Source organism: Vitis vinifera, chromosome 13, assembly GCF_030704535.1.
Source record: "Vitis vinifera cultivar Pinot Noir 40024 chromosome 13, ASM3070453v1".
NCBI lineage: Eukaryota > Viridiplantae > Streptophyta > Magnoliopsida > Vitales > Vitaceae > Vitis > Vitis vinifera.
The window spans coordinates 14,516,748-14,536,790 of record NC_081817.1 but is presented as its reverse complement, the minus strand read 5'-3'; the positions used below and the strand labels follow the sequence as shown (position 1 = coordinate 14,536,790).

The 20,043-nt window shown below is 37.7% G+C and overlaps 1 protein-coding gene across 1 annotated transcript in view; it reads left to right on the top strand.

Moving 5' to 3' along the window:
- The window catches only part of LOC100253247 (exocyst complex component EXO70A1), a 33,831-nt gene extending 17,141 nt beyond the window's left edge, over positions 1–16,690 (top strand). The window contains exons 10-12 of the mRNA XM_002268074.5: positions 15,374–15,483; positions 15,597–15,743; positions 16,150–16,690. Coding sequence (XP_002268110.1) covers positions 15,374–15,483; positions 15,597–15,743; positions 16,150–16,267 — 375 coding nt within the window. The 3' untranslated portion in view covers positions 16,268–16,690. The remainder of the gene's footprint in view (positions 1–15,373; positions 15,484–15,596; positions 15,744–16,149) is intronic.
- Positions 16,691–20,043: the final 3,353 nt, after the last annotated feature.

Here is a 20,043-nt window from a genome sequence, read left to right as displayed (position 1 = left end):
GCTCCTCTCGGAAAGCTCGGGTTGGAAGGCGGATATAGGGGGTCTTTTGCTGAAGCAGATCAGCCTTTCAGAAGCGGAAGCCCTTGAGTCTCCTTTTTCTGAGGCTGAGATCTATGCAGCATTAATGGGGACAAAGCCCCGGGTCCGGATGGTTTCACTGTAGCCTTTTGGCAAAGTTGTTGGGAGATTGTCAAGGAGGATGTCTTGGATATGTTCAAGGAGTTCCATGAACAGAATTCCTTCATTAGGAGTCTAAATCATACCTTTTTGGTCTTGCTTCCGAAGAAAGGGGGGGCGGAGGACTTGGGTGACTACAGGCCAATCGGTTTGCTTGGGGGTTTGTATAAATTATTGGCTAAGGTGCTGGCCAACAGGCTTAAAAAAATTATAGGTAAGGTGATTTCTCCTGATCAGAATGCTTTCATCAAAGGGAGACAGATTCTTGACGGCTCCCTAATCGCAAATGAAGTAATAGACTCTTGGCAAAAAAGGGGAGAGAAAGGTCTAATTTGTAAATTGGACATTGAGAAGGCGTATGATAGCATCAATTGACAATTTTTATTAAAGGTTATGCAAAAGATGGGCTTCGGATCAAAATGGATAGGTTGGATGTGGAGCTGTATCTCCACTGTCAAATATTCAGTGCTGGTGAATGGGGTTCCAGCTGGGTTCTTCTCAAGTTCAAAAGGGCTTAGGCAAGGGGACCCCTTTCCCCCTACTTATTTGTCATGGGAATGGAAGTTCTAAGTGCGCTAATCACGAGGGCCGTTGAAGGGGGGTTCATCTATGGCTGTAGGATATGGAAAGGTAGAGGGCATGCCGTCAATATATCTCATCTTCTGTTTGCGGATGATACAATTGTATTTTGCGAGGCAAAAAAAGAGTCCTTGTTGTATTTGAGCTGGATTCTCTTTTGGTTTGAAGCCGTTTCAGGTTTAAAGATTAATTTGGACAAAAGCATGGTCATTCCGGTAGGGGATGTGGAAGGGGTGCTTGAAATGGCTGCTGAAATTGGGTGTAGGGTGGGACAGCTGCCCACTGTTTACTTGGGGCTGCCCCTTGGGGCGCCTAACAGGGCCTCCTCCGTTTGGGATGGGGTGGAGGAGAAAATGAGGAGGAGGCTTGCTCTTTGGAAGCGTCAATTTCTGTCCAAAGGAGGGAGAATTACTCTTATAAAGAGCATGCTGGCCAGCATTCCTTTGTATCAAATGTCATTATTCCGTATGCCTAAATCAGTGGCAAGAAGGCTTGAAAAGCTTCAAAGAAACTTTTTGTGGGGAGGATCCAATGGGAGGAACAAGCCTCACCTTGTCAAGTGGGAGGTGGTGTGTGCGGATAAAGAAAAGGGAGGGTTGGGGTTAAGGAAGTTAGTTTGGTTGAACAAAGCTCTTCTAGGCAAATGGATTTGGAGGTTTGCGCGTGCTAAGGAGGAGCTTTGGAAAAAAGTGCTTGAGGCTAAGTATGGGCAAGAGGAGTTTGGGTGGAGGACAAGGAAGGCAAATGGGGTGTTTGGTGTTGGAGTTTGGAAGGAAATCTTGAAGGAGTCCACTTGGTGTTGGGAAAACATGGTGTTCAAGGTGGGAAAGGCAATAAAATAAGGTTTTGGATTGACCCTTGGTGTGGAAACAATGTGCTGTCCCAAGGCTTCCCGGAACTATTTTCCATGGCTGCCCAAAGGAACGTCACAGTGGAGGACTATTGGGATCAGAATCTGGGTCAAGGAGGGTGGAATTTAAGGCTGTTAAGAGACTTCAATGATTGGGAGTTGGGGTTGGTGGGCAATCTTCTAGTTGAGTTGAGGAATTATAGAGTAACTGTGGAGGAAGACTCGGTTCTTTGGAAGGAAGGAGCGGACGGGCTGTTTAAAGTCAAGAAAGCGTATAGGGTGTTGGCTAATGCTGAAGGAGCGGACTTCCCTCATAGCAATGTTTGGGTGGACAAAGTTCCAACAAAAATTGCTTTTTTTGCTTGGGAAGCTACTTGGGGGAAGGTTCTTACTTTGGATAGGCTGCAGAGAAGAGAGTGGCAATTCCCTAACCAGTGTTTCTTGTGTGGATGTGAAGAGGAAACGATCAATCATATCTTAATTCATCGTTCGGTGGCAAAAGGATTGTGGGATATCATTCTTGCGTTGTGTGGTGTACAGTGGGTTTTTCTAAATTCTGTAAAGGAGGTTCTTAGTAGTTGGAAAGACTCTTTTTTGGGGAGAAAAAGGAAAAAAGTGTGGAAATCCATCCCGCTTTTCATTTTTTGGACAATATGGAAGGAGAGGAATAAGCTAGCTTTTAAAGGGGGTGTGTTAGTTTTTCAGAAGTTAAAAACTTCGTTTGTGTATAATTTTTGGGGTTGGGCTAAAGTGTACATTGATATGGAGTCGAATTCCTTAATAGGTTTCTTGGAGTGGCTAGCCTCCAAGTAGGGGTTGGGTTGTTTCGTTTTTTGTTTAAGGGGTTTGTAGCCTCGTATACTTCCTGTATGCTTTGCGGCTTTTTGCCTTCTTTAATATATTCGCTTGCTTATCAAAAAAAAAAAACCCAAGCATAAAAAGTCTCTTTGCAGTTTTTCAATACTTGAACTATCGATGTTGGAATCTTGAAAAGGGATAAGAGTAGTTTGGTACGTGAGACAAACAAGACTGAATTAGAATAATTCTACCTCCTAGGGACAAAAAAGTTTTTTTTTCCACCCATCCAACCTCTTAGAGACTCTCTCTCAATCACTAGATCTTAAAATGAGTTTGATTTCAAATTCCTCCCTAAAGGAAGACCCAGATACGTTATAGGCCAATTAGAGACTGAACAATCAAGCATCCAAGCCATCCTCGAGATTTGATCTTGACTAATGTTGATACTAGAAAGGGTGCTCTTATTTAGATTGATTCTAAGCCCTGGTAGATACCTAAAAACCAACAAAATTAGCTTAAGAGTTGGCAGCTTTTCCTAGGAAGGTTTAGAAAAAAAGATGGTGTCATCAACAAATTGTAAATGAGACACTCTAGTCTTATTGCTGTCCACTAGTAACCCCTTGTATAAGTCTCTCTCCTCCACTCTCAACATCAATCTACTTAAAATATCAACCATAATGATAAAAAGAAAAGGGGAAAGAGGATTTCCTTGTCTTAAGTCTCTAGATGCCTTAACCCAACCTTTGACATTTCTTTTTGCTAAGACTGCAAAACTTGTTGAAGACAAACATCCACTCATCCAAGACCTCCATTTTGAACTAAACCCTTTTCTTTCAAGTACATGGTTGAAAAACCCCAATCTACATGGTTATAAGTCTTTTCAAAATCAATCTTGAAGACTATCCCTTCCTCTCCTGATCTCCTTTTCTCATCCACCAACTCATTTGTAATCAAGATAACATCCAAAATTTGCCTCTCAACAAAAGCTCCTTGGGACATGAAAATGGTATCCTAGAGGACTTTACACAATTGTCCTGATAGTACCTTAGATATGATCTTGTACAAATTAGTAACTGGATTGATAGGTCTAAAATTTGAGATTCTTCTAGTTTGACTCATTTTTCATGGAATTGCCTTTTTCCCCTCTACTTTTAAGGTTGTGGCTTTTGTTTCATTATTTTCAACTTCCTTTTTCCCCCTTTATCTTATTAATTAGCAGAGAATACTTCAATTTCTGTGTGGGTGGTCTAGGGGTCACTTTGACACATCATAAAAGATGTAACTTATTTTTTCCTTGAAGTTTGGTGTCAAGATGTTTCTGCAAGACATTTGCGGGTGATTTCCACGATTTTTCTGCTTTGTAATATTTGTATTTAGCCATAGCTGGTGGCCAATTAGTATCTATCAATCAGTCCAAATATTTTGGTACTACTGGTGGTACCCTGATGTGATTTTATGATTGGTTGAGTTTCATTTTTCTTCACTTTTCTTTTTAGTTTCAATATTGGGAGTAGCTGACTTTCACAAACTTAAAGATAGATATTGGTTATATTTATTATATGTTAGATGAATGATTTACCAAGTGTATCGCATTTTATATATGTGTTTCAATTATATTTTCAAGACTTTTGAGATTATAATTTCAATTCATAATTAGAAATTACAATATAGCACAATATCGCCTATTATTAATGTTCCACTCAATAATATAAATATATCAATGAAAAGAGATTGTGGTGTAATTAGAAATTACATATAATTGATCAGGGCAACATTTGATTTTTTGGATACATGAAAAGAGACTTTGGTTTAAGTACTTATTTCAATAATGTGGTTATTTTTAGGATGTATTTGGAACTTGGATCCTCTGTAATTTAAGAAACAGCTAAAAATTAATAGAATACATATTATTAAAACTAATTTATGATTGAAATATCTAATTAACTGGTCAAACACAGCTTGAAAGAATCCTTTGCATTTTTTCAATCTTTGTTGCCACAAAGGATGAAATCTTGTACAATGAAAGGAAATAACTAGGGATGTGAGGTAAACAATACTAAATCAAAGTTATTCTTCTGCCTAAGGACAAAGGACTTTTTTTTTTTCCCACCCATCTAGTCTCCTTGAAATTCTAATCTATGATGGAGTCCTAAAAGGCATTTGCTGTAGGATTTCCCTCTTGTGAAAGACCCACATAGGTTAAAGGCCAATTGGAAACTTCACATTCTAACATTGAAGTCAATCTAACCATTTGATCCCAACTCATATTAATTTGTGACAATGTGCTCTTGTCAAGATTGATCTAAGTCCTAAAATGTGCCTTTTAATCAATGGGATAAACTTAAGATTTTGCAACTCTTCTGCTCTAGCATTGATGAAAAATGATAGTGCATTTGCAAACTGCAAACTAGTCTTCCTAGTTCTGCTTCTTCCCATTGGGAAACCTTCAAGCATGCCTCTTTCCTCTGCTCTTAACATTCTGCTTAAAACTTCTGTTGCAATGGTAGAAAGGAAAAGGTAAAGATGATCTCCTTGCCTTAATCCTCCGGTTGCTTTAAACCAACCCTTAGAGTTTTCATTCACTAAGACCACAAAACTTGTTGAGGAAAAACATCCCCTCATCCATGATCTCCAAATATTACTAAACCCTTTTCTATCAAAACCATGGTCCAGAAATCCCTGATCCACATGGTCATAGGCCTTTTCATGATCAATTTTAGAAACCACTCCTTACCTTGATCTCCTTTTCTCATCCACCACTTCATTGGCTATTAGTATTATGTTTAGGCTTTGTTTCCCCTCCACAAAAGTGCCCTGGGAAATATGTATTGTTTCATGAATGACTCTCCGAATGCGACTTGAAATAACTTTATCTATGATCTTATACAAGCTTGTGACCAGGCAAATGGACCAAAAGTTAGAAATTATGATGGTTTGAGTCCTTTTCGACACTAGAGCCATTAGTCCTCTGGTTGATTATCTTGCTATTATGAAACTCCATGAACACTTTTTTTCCTTTACCATGTCCCAACATTCCTAAAACATTGCTATGGAGAAACCATAGATCTCGAGGCCTCTTCCTTGTCAAATTGTAAAATAGTTATAAGAATTTCCTCTTCAAAAAAAGGTCGGTCCAGCCATATTGCTCTCATCTGAAATGGGAGACCAGTCTAGTTCTTCTAGCGTCCATGAATCTCTAAGGGCTTAGCATATAATTTTTTGAAAAATGCCACTAGCTCCTTGGGACACTTTCCAAATTGTCTAAAGTAGCCCTTTCTTCATTCTCCAAAAACTTGGTGATCTTCTTGTTCCTCCTTCCATTAGTCATCCTAAGGAAAAATTTAGAATTGCAATCCCCTTCTTTTATCCATCTTATCAAATCCTTTCGTCTCTAATGAACCTCTTTGCTTAACAACAATTCTTCCATCTCTCCTTTCCTTGAAGCCTTGAGAGCTAGAAGCTTTGGAGATAGATCTCCTTCTTGTTCACTAGCATCAATGTTGATTACATCTCTAATAGTATTCTTTTTCCTCTCCTTTAACTGTTCGAACACAACCTTATCCATTCTTTTTAATTTTGATTTGACATATTGTAGCCTTTTCATGAATCTATGGCATTCCCACCCTTCAACCTGAAACTCTTTCCACCATGAGCTAAAACTAGCCTAAAATTCCAGCTGAAGCAACCACATGTTTTCAAACCTAAATGGAGCTGGTCCCCATTTTAATTATTTTTTTTTTTGATAGGTAAATAAGAATTGTATTAAAAGAAAGAAATTATACATCGTATACGAAGAGGAAGAGTTAACATTTCCAAACTGCAGCTATACAGAATCTCACACAACCTTCCTTGGCCCCGTCGTCACCTCAGCATAAGAAGCCGGAACTTTATCTCCCATAGACTCAGCACTCTTAGAGTGAGGAGCCTCTCCTGATGATTCCTTGACCACACTGTGAGGACTCATTACTCCGCAACTTCTCAGTTTCTGCCCCAAGACTAACCAACCTCCTAGTAAACCTCTACCTTTGGGAAAGATCAAAACGAACCTTCTCTCTTTTGCAGTAAAAACTGAGCACAAGCGAAATCTTCCCGCTTCATTACTACATAGCTGAAGTTTGAAGCTTCTCTCTCCTTCGACCCAAGAATTGCTAAAAACTTTCCGGTCCCCTTTTTGAATACCGAACTCCACCCCTTGTAGAAGGAGGGAGAGACCTCTTTCTCCAAACCTAATCCAGGTTGAGAATCTCCACCCCCTCTCAGTGATAGCCCCAGAGACTTTTCCTTTGAAGAAGCCAACTGAAATCCCAAAGGATTTCAAGTCAACCCCAAACCAGGCTCTTCCCCCCTTCATGGAAGCTTTTTTTTCCATGCTGCCATTAAATGAGATTAGGGGTTTCAAGCTGAGAGAACAAGATAAGACTAAGAAACAAGAAAGAGGGCTAATGACAATTTCCTGCTTCACAGGCTCTAAGTTCTAATAACAACAAAATCACCTGTTGAGCCACCCATTTTTAACTGTTGCAAAGTAGCTAGGTTGAAATCATGGATTTAGCTTTGCCTTCTGCTTTTGAATAAATCCAATAGATAACTTTAGTCTTTTTTTGAGAGTGGAAATGTTGGCATCATGCACTGAGGCAAGCCAAAAATCTCCTTCTCCAATTGAAACTAGCTTAGCTGAAACTGAGATGGATCCTAGCACCAAGTCTAAACAGGTATATTTGCTTGAGTCCCATATTATCAAACCCCCTCTCGATGACCCAGAAGCTGGTAAAGTGGCCTACTCCTTGTTTGTGGTTCTCCACACACTGGCTACAAATCTCCTATCACACACATTTCTCTTTGTTTCCTAAAACATCACAATGTATGGAGATTCATGGAAGAGAAAATCCTTCACTGATTTCCTTTTCTTTCTAGACCCCAAGCCTTTGATGTTGCAACTTATGATTCTCATACTACCACTGAAAATCCCAATAATCATGGTGCCAACCCTTGTTAAACATCTTTTGCGGAGATTGCAGGCTTGTACTTTCTCCTGAAATATACTTTGTCCTTTGACTTTAAACTATCCACTGGAAGATTATTCTTACGATACTTGACTAGCTTGACATTCATGGTTGCCAAAACAGGTAGGACTCTTACCATTTTTCTGGGGTTAAGACCTATGTGAAAACTTTCTAATGATGAGCCTGGGTCTATCGTCTGGAATTTTTATTTATTTTTTGGTTTTTTGCAGGGGATTGAGTCCCCTTGGAGATGCTGGGCAGTATTCTAGGGAAAGTAGCTCTCATGTGCACTTGGCCATATTGAAAATACAACACCTTGTTTCATCACTATGGGGACTGCTGACATTTGAGTCAGGTACTGCATTTGGAAAAATAGGATTAACGACTAATAGAGGATCTGAATGGGTTGTCAAATATGGCGGAGCAGTGACTGGAACTAAAGGGTTTAAAGGAATCAAAGAGAGGTTGGAAGGGGTGGGACAAATTGCACTTGGGTTTTGTGGAGCTGGTAACATTGGGACTTCTCTCTGCTTTTTGGGAGGCAAATTGCAAGTGTGTCAAAAGTTTTGGCCCCTTGCAAAGGATTCTGGCCTGACATGTTACACCGTAGATTTTAGACCTACTAATTAATATTCAAATACGAAATTAGTGCTCCCAAAAACCTGGACCAAAAGTAAATGTTGAGCTTCAAGTAAATTTTTATCCGAAATGAGGATGTGGAAACCTATTCTAAAGAAGTATGTGCCCTGTGATAAACCTTTGGAACCATTAATTAACAAAATATAATTCATTTTACATAAAGAAAATCTATACAATATTCCTTGTACATACCAAAACCCCAAGGTTTACTAAGGGTAGCCCATACTTCAAGTGTACAAAAAACAAACATAAATTACATAATTTCTTCAAAATGATTTAGTCTTCGTATGATACGAAGACAAAAGCCTCAAAACACTCTCAACATGAGCAAAATGAGCAAAACTCAAACATTAACCTCAACAAGTGTCTCCTAACCTGCATTTAGAAGTGGAAGGGATAGAGTGAGTTCACAACTTAGTAGGAAAGTTTATAATCATCCTATACCTATCCTTAAAAACCGTGAATTAAACATATAGCACCATGCATGATAATCATTTTATAACCATTAACAAATATGCAATAATGTCAAATATGCATACATGTTGTTGATGGTTTCATCTCTGCTTTGCCTCATCCATTCTCTCACACATGATAAATTGCTAATCCCCACCAATGTAAATGTCAACTATTAATGCTCCAAAAGATGTTTGGCCATAAATATTGACTATTTTGGGACTACCACCTAAGGACAAGTCATATTCTGTGTCTTTTGGGACTCATATCCAAGGATAGGACCAACCTCGTGTCTTTTGGGACTACAACCTAAAGGTAGGACGAACCCCATGCCTTTAGGGACTAAAACTCAGGGGTAGGATCAACCCCTACACCCATATTGAGGGTGTAGGGATTTTTACCTAAGGACCCATAGTCCCACATAAATAATAGATCTGAATATAATAATGCACTTCTCATAAATACTTTCCGTTGTCAATCTATTCTTTGTATATTATCTGTCATTGGTCCATACCATTCTTGCAATGTAACCACACCATCAACCATGTCCACAATACTTAAGCCGTGATTTCTTGTACATTTATATATCCACACATCATTACAACATTTTAAACAATGATGCAAATACACTATGAGCACCATGGCACATTGAAATACTTTTTAAAATCATATTAAATATAAGGATTTTTAATAAATACTTTCGGGAAAAAAAAAAAAAACAAAGATACGCAATAGAATGATATAAAATTCTTTACCTTACACTAACTTCTCCTTTGCAATTCTTCTATGTAGACAACCCTTAGCTATTACAAAGAATTGAAATAAAACAATACAATTTAGGTTTCCTAGTTGTAAAAATTACACAATTAAGGTTTATGACATTTTTTCCCTTATTGCTAATTTTAACAATTTACTGTTGAAAATTTTAATTTCCACATTCACTAATCTACATGCTTGCAAGTTTTGAAGTCAAATTTAAAGTGAATTAAATAATCTACATACAACCCATGGAATTCTGTTCCACAGTACTCATTAAATGTAGAGGAGCCTCTCTGATTGGACAGTTCCAAACTGTTGACTTCAGGCTATTGTTTAGTTGTGAAGAACTTTTCACATTTATCACAAACTGTAACAAAGTTCTTCAAGGTTCCCTTTACTCCTTGCATTGGAGGCCTTAACTTTCAAAGTACTATGGGACATCTCAATTTCTTCCCCTTTATGGTAGGATTCCCAGAAAAGTCAAAGTGCTATTCCTGGTTCATTCTAACTTACCTTTGCCACATGTTGAAAAAAAAACTGGAAAAAACAGATATAGTAGGAAATAAGACAAAATGAAATGGAAATATGAAGAATGACAGATTGGGGGATGGAAAATCCAGTCCATGTAATGGTAAAACTGCCTTATATGGTCTCCTCTCAACATGCTCTCATGCTTTTTATTATGTTATTGCTACTGTACAGTCTCATCAGAATGTGTCTTTGTTATGTTATTGCTAATTTGCTTTCTCTACTCTTGAAATTTGATTTTGCATGCTGCCATGTGGTTGGAAGCCAGAACAACTGGTTTATGGACCCTGGGCTTTTTACCTGTTGTGTGTCTATATATGCACATAGATCAAAACCTAACTATTCATTGATATAAATTTTAGACACAAGTGAAGGATGAGAAATCTCTTCCTAAACACAAAGGGTGATGTAGAAACTGAGAATATTTCTAATATTAATTCAAAATTGTTGTTGTTTATATAATCGGGTCCCTATTTAATATATACACAGAGAGCAAAAAAATGGAAAAAAATAAAAATCACACAAATTACCCACAATTGGGGCCTCAATCTTTCCCTCAATATTCTACAAATCACCATTCAAATTATACCGGATTTCCACACTACCCCTCAAGTTGGATCATAGACATTAATCATGTCCAACTTGCAAAGAAAATCTTCAAAACTTGATTTCTGTAACCCCTTGGTGAAAATATCCGCCAATTGTTCCCTTGTAGGGATATAAGTCATGCAAATAATCCCTTTCTCAATTTTCTCCTTTATAAAGTGTCTGTCCACTTCTATATGTTTGGTCTTGTCATGTTGAACAGGATTATAAAAAATACTAATGGCAGCTTTGTTGTCACAATAGAGTTCAATGGGGAGTTCCATTGTAATGTGTAGTTCTTTCAACAATTTCTGCAACCATAGTCCTTCACACATACCTTGTGCAACTGCTTTGAATTCAGTCTCGACACTACTTCTGGCTACTACACTCTGCTTCTTACTTCGCCATGTTACTAAATTCCCCCAGACATAGGTGCAGTAGCTTATAGTAGACCTTCTATCATCTGCTGATCCCACCCAATCTGCATCTGTATAGATCTCTACTTTTTTACTGTCACTCTTCTTAAAGAATAGTCCTCTCCCTGGAGAACTCTTTAGGTATCTGAGGATCTTATACACTGCTTACAGATGACTTTCCTTTGATGAATGCGTGTACTGGCTAACCACCCTTACGGCGAAAGCAATGTTTGGTCTAGTGTGAGAAAGATAGATCAGTTTACCTACTAGTCGCTGATATCTCTCTCTATTCACGGGTTTTTTGTCGCTTTCCATCATTTTTCTTGCTTTGATAGGGCTATCGCTTGGCTAGCATCCCAACATGCCAGTCTCAGTCAACAAGTCAAGTACATACTTTCTTTGGGAAATACTAATTCCCTTCCTTGATCTGACGACCTCCATTCCTAGGAAATATCGCATTTGACCCCGATCTTTTACCTCGAATTCTATGGCTAAGATCTTCTTCAACCTTTCCACTTCTCCTGTGTCATCTCCAATGAGAATGGTGTCATCGACATACATGATTAGGATGATCATCCTTCCATTGTTAGACTGTTTGAAGAACATAGTATGATCCGATTGTCCCTATTGGTATCCTTGGTTCTTAATCACCTTTGCAAATCTATCAAACCATGCCCTCGGTGATTGCTTGAGACCATAGAGAGATTTCTTCAATTTGCATACCCTGGTTTCTTCTTCTTCCTTATAGAACCCTGGTGGTAGCATCATAAACACTTCTTCTTCCAGCTCACCATTCAGAAAGACATTCTTGATATCAAATTGATGGAGTGGCCAGTCGAGGTTTGCTGCCAAGGATAAAAGAACTCGTATAGTGTTCAGCTTTGCTATTGGTGCAAATGTTTCGGTATAGTCAATGTCGTAGGTCTGAGTGAACCCCTTTGCAACCAGGTGGGCTTTGTATCGTTCTACTGTTCCATCCGCCTTATATTTCACTGTGAATACCCATTTACAGCCCACTGGTTTCTTCCCTCTTGGCAAATTCATCACTTTCGAAGTCCCATTCTTTTTCCATTGCCCTTATTTCTTCCATCACTACCTCTTTCATTATGGAATCTCCAAGGCTTCATGAATGTTTTTAGGAATCTGGATTTTATCAAGGTTAGTTGTAAAAGCACAACACTTTGCAAAAAGAGCATTATAAGACACAAATTTCGAGATAGGATGGAGAGTACATGAACGAGGTTGTTTCCTAAGAGCAATGGGTAAGTCATCTGTTACCTGATCAGGATTGGAACCAGACTCCCGAGGGGTTGGAACTATCACCGGTTCTGACTCTTTTAGTGCTTCGGAGATGAGTGTCTCATTGAACTTCGATTTTGGCCTCCTTGAGTAAACGAGTGTTTCCCTATTTGTCTGTAATTCCGTATCTCCCCCCGAGTTTAAGTGTCCTTCTATATTAGGCAAAGGGGTAGATATAAGGCACAGAGGGGATTCGAACACAACAACATCGAGGTAGTCAAAGGTTAAGGGTGGTCTAGTTTCACTCACGGACTCCCCCTGAAGTGAGTAGTAGGAAGTATGCTTAAAAAAATGTGACATGTAGGCTAACATATAGCTTTTGTGATATTGGGTCATAGCATTTGTAGCCCTTTTGTGTGGAAGAGTAGCCAAGAAAGACACATTTAAGCGCTCTGGGATCAAATTTGTTCCACTTAGGTCCGTGAGTGTGGACAAACACAGTGGACCCAAAGACACAAAGTGAAAGATGTGCATCGAGTCTAGAATGAAGAAAAAACTCTTGGAATTTTTGGAGGGGTGTCACAAAAGATAGGACCCGACTAGGCATTTGATTAATAAGGTATGTGGTTGTCAAAATGGAGTCACCCCAAAATTGTGAGGGCATGTGAGAGGTAAATACTAAAGCACGAGCAACTTGAAGAATATGTCTATTTTTCCGTTCAGCAACCCAGTTTTCCTGAGGGGTGCCAATGCAAGAACTTTGATGTATAATACCATTTTCTTGTAGATAAGTGCTCAAGGAGTGATTAAAATACTCAGTACCATTATCAGTACGAAGAATTTGAATTTTGGTGTGAAACTGAGTTTGTATCATAGAGTGAAAGTTCATGAAGACTGATCGAACCTTAGTTTTATCAGTCAACAAATATACCCAACACAGGCGAGTGTGATCATCAATAAAAGTAATAAACCATTTTTTATGTGTCCTATTAGGGGTACGTGAGGGTCCCCATAGATCACTATGAATTAGAGTAAATGGTATAGATGGTTTATACTTAGATTTAGGAAAAGACGCCCGATGATGTTTGGCAAGTTCACACACTTCACACTGAAAATCCCATGAAGTTTTATTTGAATATAGTGAAGGAAATAAATATTTTAAGTACTGAAAACTAGGATGACCCATCCTTTTGTGCCATAACAAAAGTTCAATGTCCTTAGGACGAGATGCAAAATTACAAACATTAGGAGGACACTGTCCATGCACATTAGTTTCGTCGAAGTAATATAGACCCTCACGTTCCTTAGCACTGCCATTCGTCTTCCCCGATGATAGGTCTTGAAAAACACAATGAGATGGTAGGAATTTAGCTAAGCAATTAGACTTTTTGGTTAACTGGCTAATAGACAACAAATTGCAAGATAAATTAGGTATATCTAGGACTGGGTTGAGAGTAATAGAATCAGAAATACGAATACTCCCTTTGCCAGCAACTAGGGATAACGTACCATCTGCAATTTTTATTTTTAAATTACCGGCACATGGCGAGTATGTAGAAAATAAATGATGAGCATATCAGTCATATGATTAGATGCACCAGAGTCAATAATCCAGGGAGTAATATGAGACATGGGGCTAAGCGCTATCAGAAAGGTACCTTTTTGGGCCAAAGAACCAGAGGACAAAGTAGTAGAAAATTGACCAGAGGCTTGGAAATTAGAAAAAAACTCATATAATTTCGCAAGTTGGTTGGAATTAAACCCCACACTAGAAGTTAACTGACGAATTTCTGTGGGAGTTTTGTCTGCCTGGGTTTCGGTGGAGGCTTGATGACTATGGGCTTTATTAGGCTGTCTAGGCTTCCAATCAGTGGGCTTGCCATGTAAAGTCCAACAAGTGTCTTTAGCGTGGCCCAATTTCTTACAATGCTCACAATAAGTCCTCTTGGACTGTCTTAGGCTTGGCCCACTAACATGAGGCCCACTAGATCCAGCATGAGGCCCACGACTTAAAAGGGCTGAAGCCTTAGGCCCAAATGGGAGATCCAACATCACTCTCCTTCTGCTTTCCTCTAGTCGGACCTCAGAGAAGACCTCTCGGATGGAGGGCAATGACCGGCGATTGAGAACCCTGCTCCTGACGTCGTCAAGCTCACAGTTTAGCCCCGCTAGGAACTCGAAGACCTTCTCATTCTCCATCTTCTTCTTGAAGCTCACACTGTCACCCGTGCACTCCCACTCCTCTTCGCCGTTGAGATCGAGATCTTGCCATAAACCCAGCATCTCGGTGTAGTATTCCGTGACTTCCCGATCTCCTTGCTTCATCTACCGGAGCCGCATCTTGAGTTCAAAGGCTTGGGAAGCATTCTCGACATCGGAATATGTTTGCCATATCGCATCCCACACATCCTTTGTTGTCGGGAGGAACATATAGGTTTTGCCAATAGTTGGCTTCATAGAGTTAATCAAGCATGAGGTGATGAAGGAGTTTTTGGACCGCCATTTTTGGGTTGCTGCTACATCGGTCGGAGGTGGTCGCCGAGTCTCGCCAGTAAGAAGCCCTAACTTTCCATAACAAGCTTGATTGCTTGCGCCCACTTTCTGTAATTCTTACTGTTCAATTTTTCAATGGTAAGATGGAGTGGGGAGTTGTCGAATGCACCGATGGGGCCCATTGAGGAGTGTATCTCCGACACTCTTTCATGGGTTTTCGATTGACTGGACTCATGGTTGTCTCCTCTTTGGGCAGCCATGGATTGATTAGGGTTTTAGAGCAAACACCGCTCTAATACCATGTGGAAACTGAGAATATTTCTAATATTCATTCAAAATTGTTGTTGTTTACATAATCGGGTCCCTATTTAACATATACATAGAGAGCAAAAAATGGAAAAAATACAAATATGGAAAAAAAAAATCACACAAATTACCCACAATTGGGGCCTCAATCTTTCCCTCAATATTCTACAAATCATCGTTCAAATTATACCGGATTTCCACAGGTGATCAAAGAGAAACCTGACAACAGTAGCAAATTAACTATATGAACAAGTATGAGGCCAGAATGTGTGTAAAAATATACAACAATCTATAACTCAAAAGGGGTTAAAAATCCTGTACAAATGAATCCATCTGCTTGGCTCTGCATTTAATTAAATGATCAGTCATCTTTTTAGCTGAACTAGGGGACCAAGAAAAAGAAACAGTTCAAGCTGCTAGCCAGATCTTGGGTTTGACGGAGCAACTTCTCATTTTGTGTATTCAAAACAAATTTTCTTATACAATGGAATGATCTGAGAAGAAACTGCTGGTCAAGTTGTTAAATTGTTTGTCTTTTTCCTCTTTAGATTCTGCAGTGTCTCACCATTCAAGCGCTGACCTCCTCTGGTGGGGGTAGTACAGTCGGTACTGATGGTGGAAATAGTAGTGGAGTTTCAAGGGCAATGGTTAAAGACAGGTTATGATTAAGTTGCATCCTTCTTATAGATTGCTTTCCTTCTTTTCTTTAAATAATATGTAATCTTCTTATAAATATTTTAACCTGGCTGGAGAAGTGCCTTTTGTTCTCAGGTTCAAGACATTTAATATGCAGTTTGAGGAGCTGCATCAGAAACAATCTCAGTGGACAGTTCCTGACACTGAGCTGCGAGAGTCTCTGAGGCTTGCAGTTGCTGAAGTGTTGTTACCAGCGTACAGAAATTTCATTAAACGTTTTGGGTTTGTTTTCTCATAATTCACAACCTTTTTATTTATTTTTTTATTTTGGAAGGGATGTGAGATTTAGAATGTTTTCTTTTGGCTCTGTAGCATTTGAAAGCATAGATCCTTCTTTTATAATGCTGTTCCTTACAAAACAGAAGAGAAGTTACTGCCAAAAGTTGGATTTATCATAAAAGAATGATAATAAAAGTATCAATGATGTCATTTTATTAAATTGTAAGAATGATCCTGTACAAACAACTAAATAGATTCCTTTCACAAGTGGATAAACTGACCCTGACAACTATGTAAACTACATATGGAGTAATTTCATTCCCATTGAATGTCCATAGGGCCCCTTGTTTACCTAGTTAGACCTCATGATTCTAAAGCTGCATTTGTTTCCTGTTTTGTTCAATGGCAGGCCACTGGTTGAGAGTGGGAAGAATCCCCAGAAGTACATTCGATTCACAGCAGAGGATCTGGAACGGATGCTGGGTGAATTTTTTGAGGGTAGAACCTTGAATGAAGCCAAGCGATAAACTTGTAAACAATGCGTGGAGTGATGAGGGTGGTGAATTAGTTAGGTACATGAACAAAACTATGTTGTGGCGGTGCCTTTTCTAAACTGTTTCTTATGAGCAACAGTATCTTCATTTGTTTGTATCCAGTATCCGGTATCCGGGGAGCTCTAGTAGCTTCTATTCCCATTTCCCATGAAGGTGATGCCACCTTCAATCAGTGCCATGGGCTGTATGTAGTGTAGTGTTAACGGAGAGGGAAGAATAATGAAAGAAAGCAGGTGGCTGTAAATGTGAATGATGAATGAGCGACTCTTAGTTGTGTATTATTAGTGTGAGGTGGTGGTGATGGTGGGCGATTTGTGTTTTATTGGATGTAAAACTGGATGAATATTCTGTCCTAGTTGTTGCTTGATTACCAAATTTTCAGTTGTTGATGTAAAAGTTGGTGAGCAACAGAACGAGGAAATATGATGGAACTCTCGAGATCAGAGTAGTAGTCAGGACTCAGCTTGGTTATCATTCCAACTTAACAATGATAGGTCCAAAAACGGAATTAGCATCGGTTAGATGTGAACATAAGAAAAAATGTATGAATAAAACCAAGTTCCATGAAGGCAAATATGCAGGAACTGGCTGTCAAAATCTTTTCTAATTTTAGCTGCTCGAGAATAGCTCAGCATGGGATTCATTGTTTCTAATCAAAACACTACATTTTCTAATGCCATCACTTCGTTTTAAAGTAAATAAGAATGTAATAACATTAAAAATAAAAATAACAATTTAATGTCTGGTCGATACACTTTTCCATTTTGGTCCTTGAAATTAGAAATTTCTATATAAAACATCCTGTAATTACTATATATATATATAGAGAGAGGGAGAGAGAGAGGGATGATAATAATATAACATACAAAGTGTTGAAAATGTTATACCTCCCTCCCTCTTGGAAGTAGTGGCTCGACCTAATGATTAATTAGAGATTAGAATGGGAGGGACGATAATAATATAACATTTTCAACACTTTGTTTCTAAAAATCTAACTAGTTCTAATCTCTAATTAATCATTAGGTCGAGCCACTACTTCCAGGAGTAATATAACATTTTCAACACTTTGTTTCTAAAAGTCTAACTAGTTCTAATTTCTAATTAATCATTAGGTCGAGCCACTACTTGAGGGAGGGAGGGAAGGAGAGAGTGATGATAATAATATAACATTTTCAACACTTTGTTTCTAAAAGTCTAACTAGTTCTAATCTCTAATTAATCATTAGGTCGAGCCACTACTTCCATTTTATTGTTTCTATCCAATAACTTAGATCCCAATCTTTAATGAAGTAGTTATATTTGTTAAGATTAGGATACCCTCACTAGGTATACAAGCACACAAGTACCAAACCAATCCATCAATGATGGAAGACATTGTTACTTTATTAGAAGAAAAATGTGGAAAGACATCAATTATAATGGTAGTTTACGAATAGAAGAGCTTACAACTTAAAGGTTTGATCTCGACCTTTAAAGGTAGAAGCCTCAATACTATGAATCGTGCTTGATTACACTAAACAACCTAATGTAGAGAAACTTGCCCCAAATTGGGAAGGGTCATATGAAGTGATAAAAATCACTCCATCTAGAGTGTGAGATCAAACAAGAACTATTGAGACCTATAAAAAAAAATAATGGTTCCATTATAATCAAATTTTAAGCTGACTCAACATTCTATTAAAAACGGTCAACTGCATCCAATAGCCTATGAAAATTAAATAAAAATAAAAATAATTAATTCTTGTAGTCCGTAACTTACTATTTTGCATTAAAGTTTCCCGCAAACTGATATTCATAATCTAACAATGTAGTAACTTTCTAGAATTTCCTTTTGAATCCTTGAGTCTCATATCCACCTATATCAGGATCAATTGACTTACTCTTATCCACAAAGGACGTAAGTCAAATTTCACTCAACAAATTAATTTCAGAATAACTTTCATGATAATAAATGCTCAGGATACCTAAAACATGGATTTTTAAATAATTTAGATAAATATTGAAAGTAAGATAGAAAACAATTGATATCATATTATGACACTGCTTTTAAGGGTTTTATCCTTACAAAATTAGACAAAAATAAGCAAAAGATCCTACCTAGGTGATAAGAATAAAACCAACCTAACATCACCAACCTAGTTAAACCTTGGATTATATCATGAGCAATGAGATAATATCAAATAAAAGAGGATTATTCTCCACCTTCGTAACCAAATTTGAAGCCAACTTTGGCTTATCGACTAGAAGATTCATGTCAATTTCCAAATGAATTTCCTAATCCTTTGAGAGCTCAATCAGATCATTAATAGGTAGTATTAGAAGATCCACATCACCATCATCGAAGGCTTTACCCTCTTCATCAACTACCTTCTGTGTAATCTTGACCATTGTTTCAAAACGAACTATCACACCATCCTTTGAAATGTCTGACTGCTAATGTGGACTCAAAATTTTCATGTGCATCTCTACTCAATAGATACTCTTTTTATTTGAAAATATAGTTTATTTAAAAAAAAAATAGAGTCACTACTTATTTTATTTGAAAAGGGAAAAATAAACTAAGAAAATTAAAACCTTTAGTGACTCTTAGAAATGGAAAATAATGCAATGATTCCAAAACCTAGACAAAGTTTGAAAGTAAGTTACTCATCAAGAAGGCATGACGATACCCTCTTTAATCCTAAGTTCAAGTTGGTATGATTTTCAACTAATTGGTCTATGGACATCATTGTGTAAAATAACATATAACACATATATTCTAATTAGAACATGGTGGATTGCATTGCACAATTGAATAACTAATATGAATTATTCACTTAGCACAATTTCCATGGATGATGTATGATTGATTGCATGATTTTTCTTTGGATTATCCATGATTAGAATTAGCCTAGTTCTCCTAAAGGATCATAATTTGATCACTCCATCTACAGTCTATTTCCAAGAACAATGTACTTTTGTTTTCATCCTTTTAAGTATTACAAGCTAATAATAAGTTCTTTGAATTTTCACATTTATCTTCTATAGCATTAGCTTGTAAATTCCTCTCATTTTATTTTCTAACCCTATACTTTAACTTGTAATGATCATTTTTTTTTTTTTTTTGTAGTTATAACATTGGATATGAGATTTATTATTTCTTTGAGTTGAAGTATTACCTCTACATCCTTCTTGGCCTAATTTGGAATTTTCTAGCCATCTATTATGCCAATTCTAACCTTACTTGATTTGTAATTATTTTGAGACTCATCTTTTTCTTTTATATGACTTACTTGGCTTTGTAGTGCTTCTTTCACCTTTATTTAGGACCTTTCATCTAAGCATTGTTCAATGGGCTTGCAAGGAACTCATCAATTCATCTAACATTATGGTACTAAGATCCTTCGATTCTTAAATGATTGTTATCTTGTACTAGAATTACATGGTTAAGGTTTAAAGAATTTTATCCATAACTTAGAGATGTGAAATGTTTTTACCATTGGATTTCATCTTATTGATAAGAGTCAATGTTCACGAAAATAGTCGAAGTTAAAGAAGTTTGAATTATTTTCTCAAGGTCTATAATCATACCTTTTACACCTTCTCTACCCTTTTGTAAGTGTTCATAAGAATGTCCCATGTACCTTTTTCCATGGTTACATTTGCATTCTTCCAAACCTATAATCATTGTCTATCCACCTAATCATTCGCATTGTCATTTTTATTTTTATCATTGCCATAATCTTCCTTGTCTCCTTGATTATCATCTA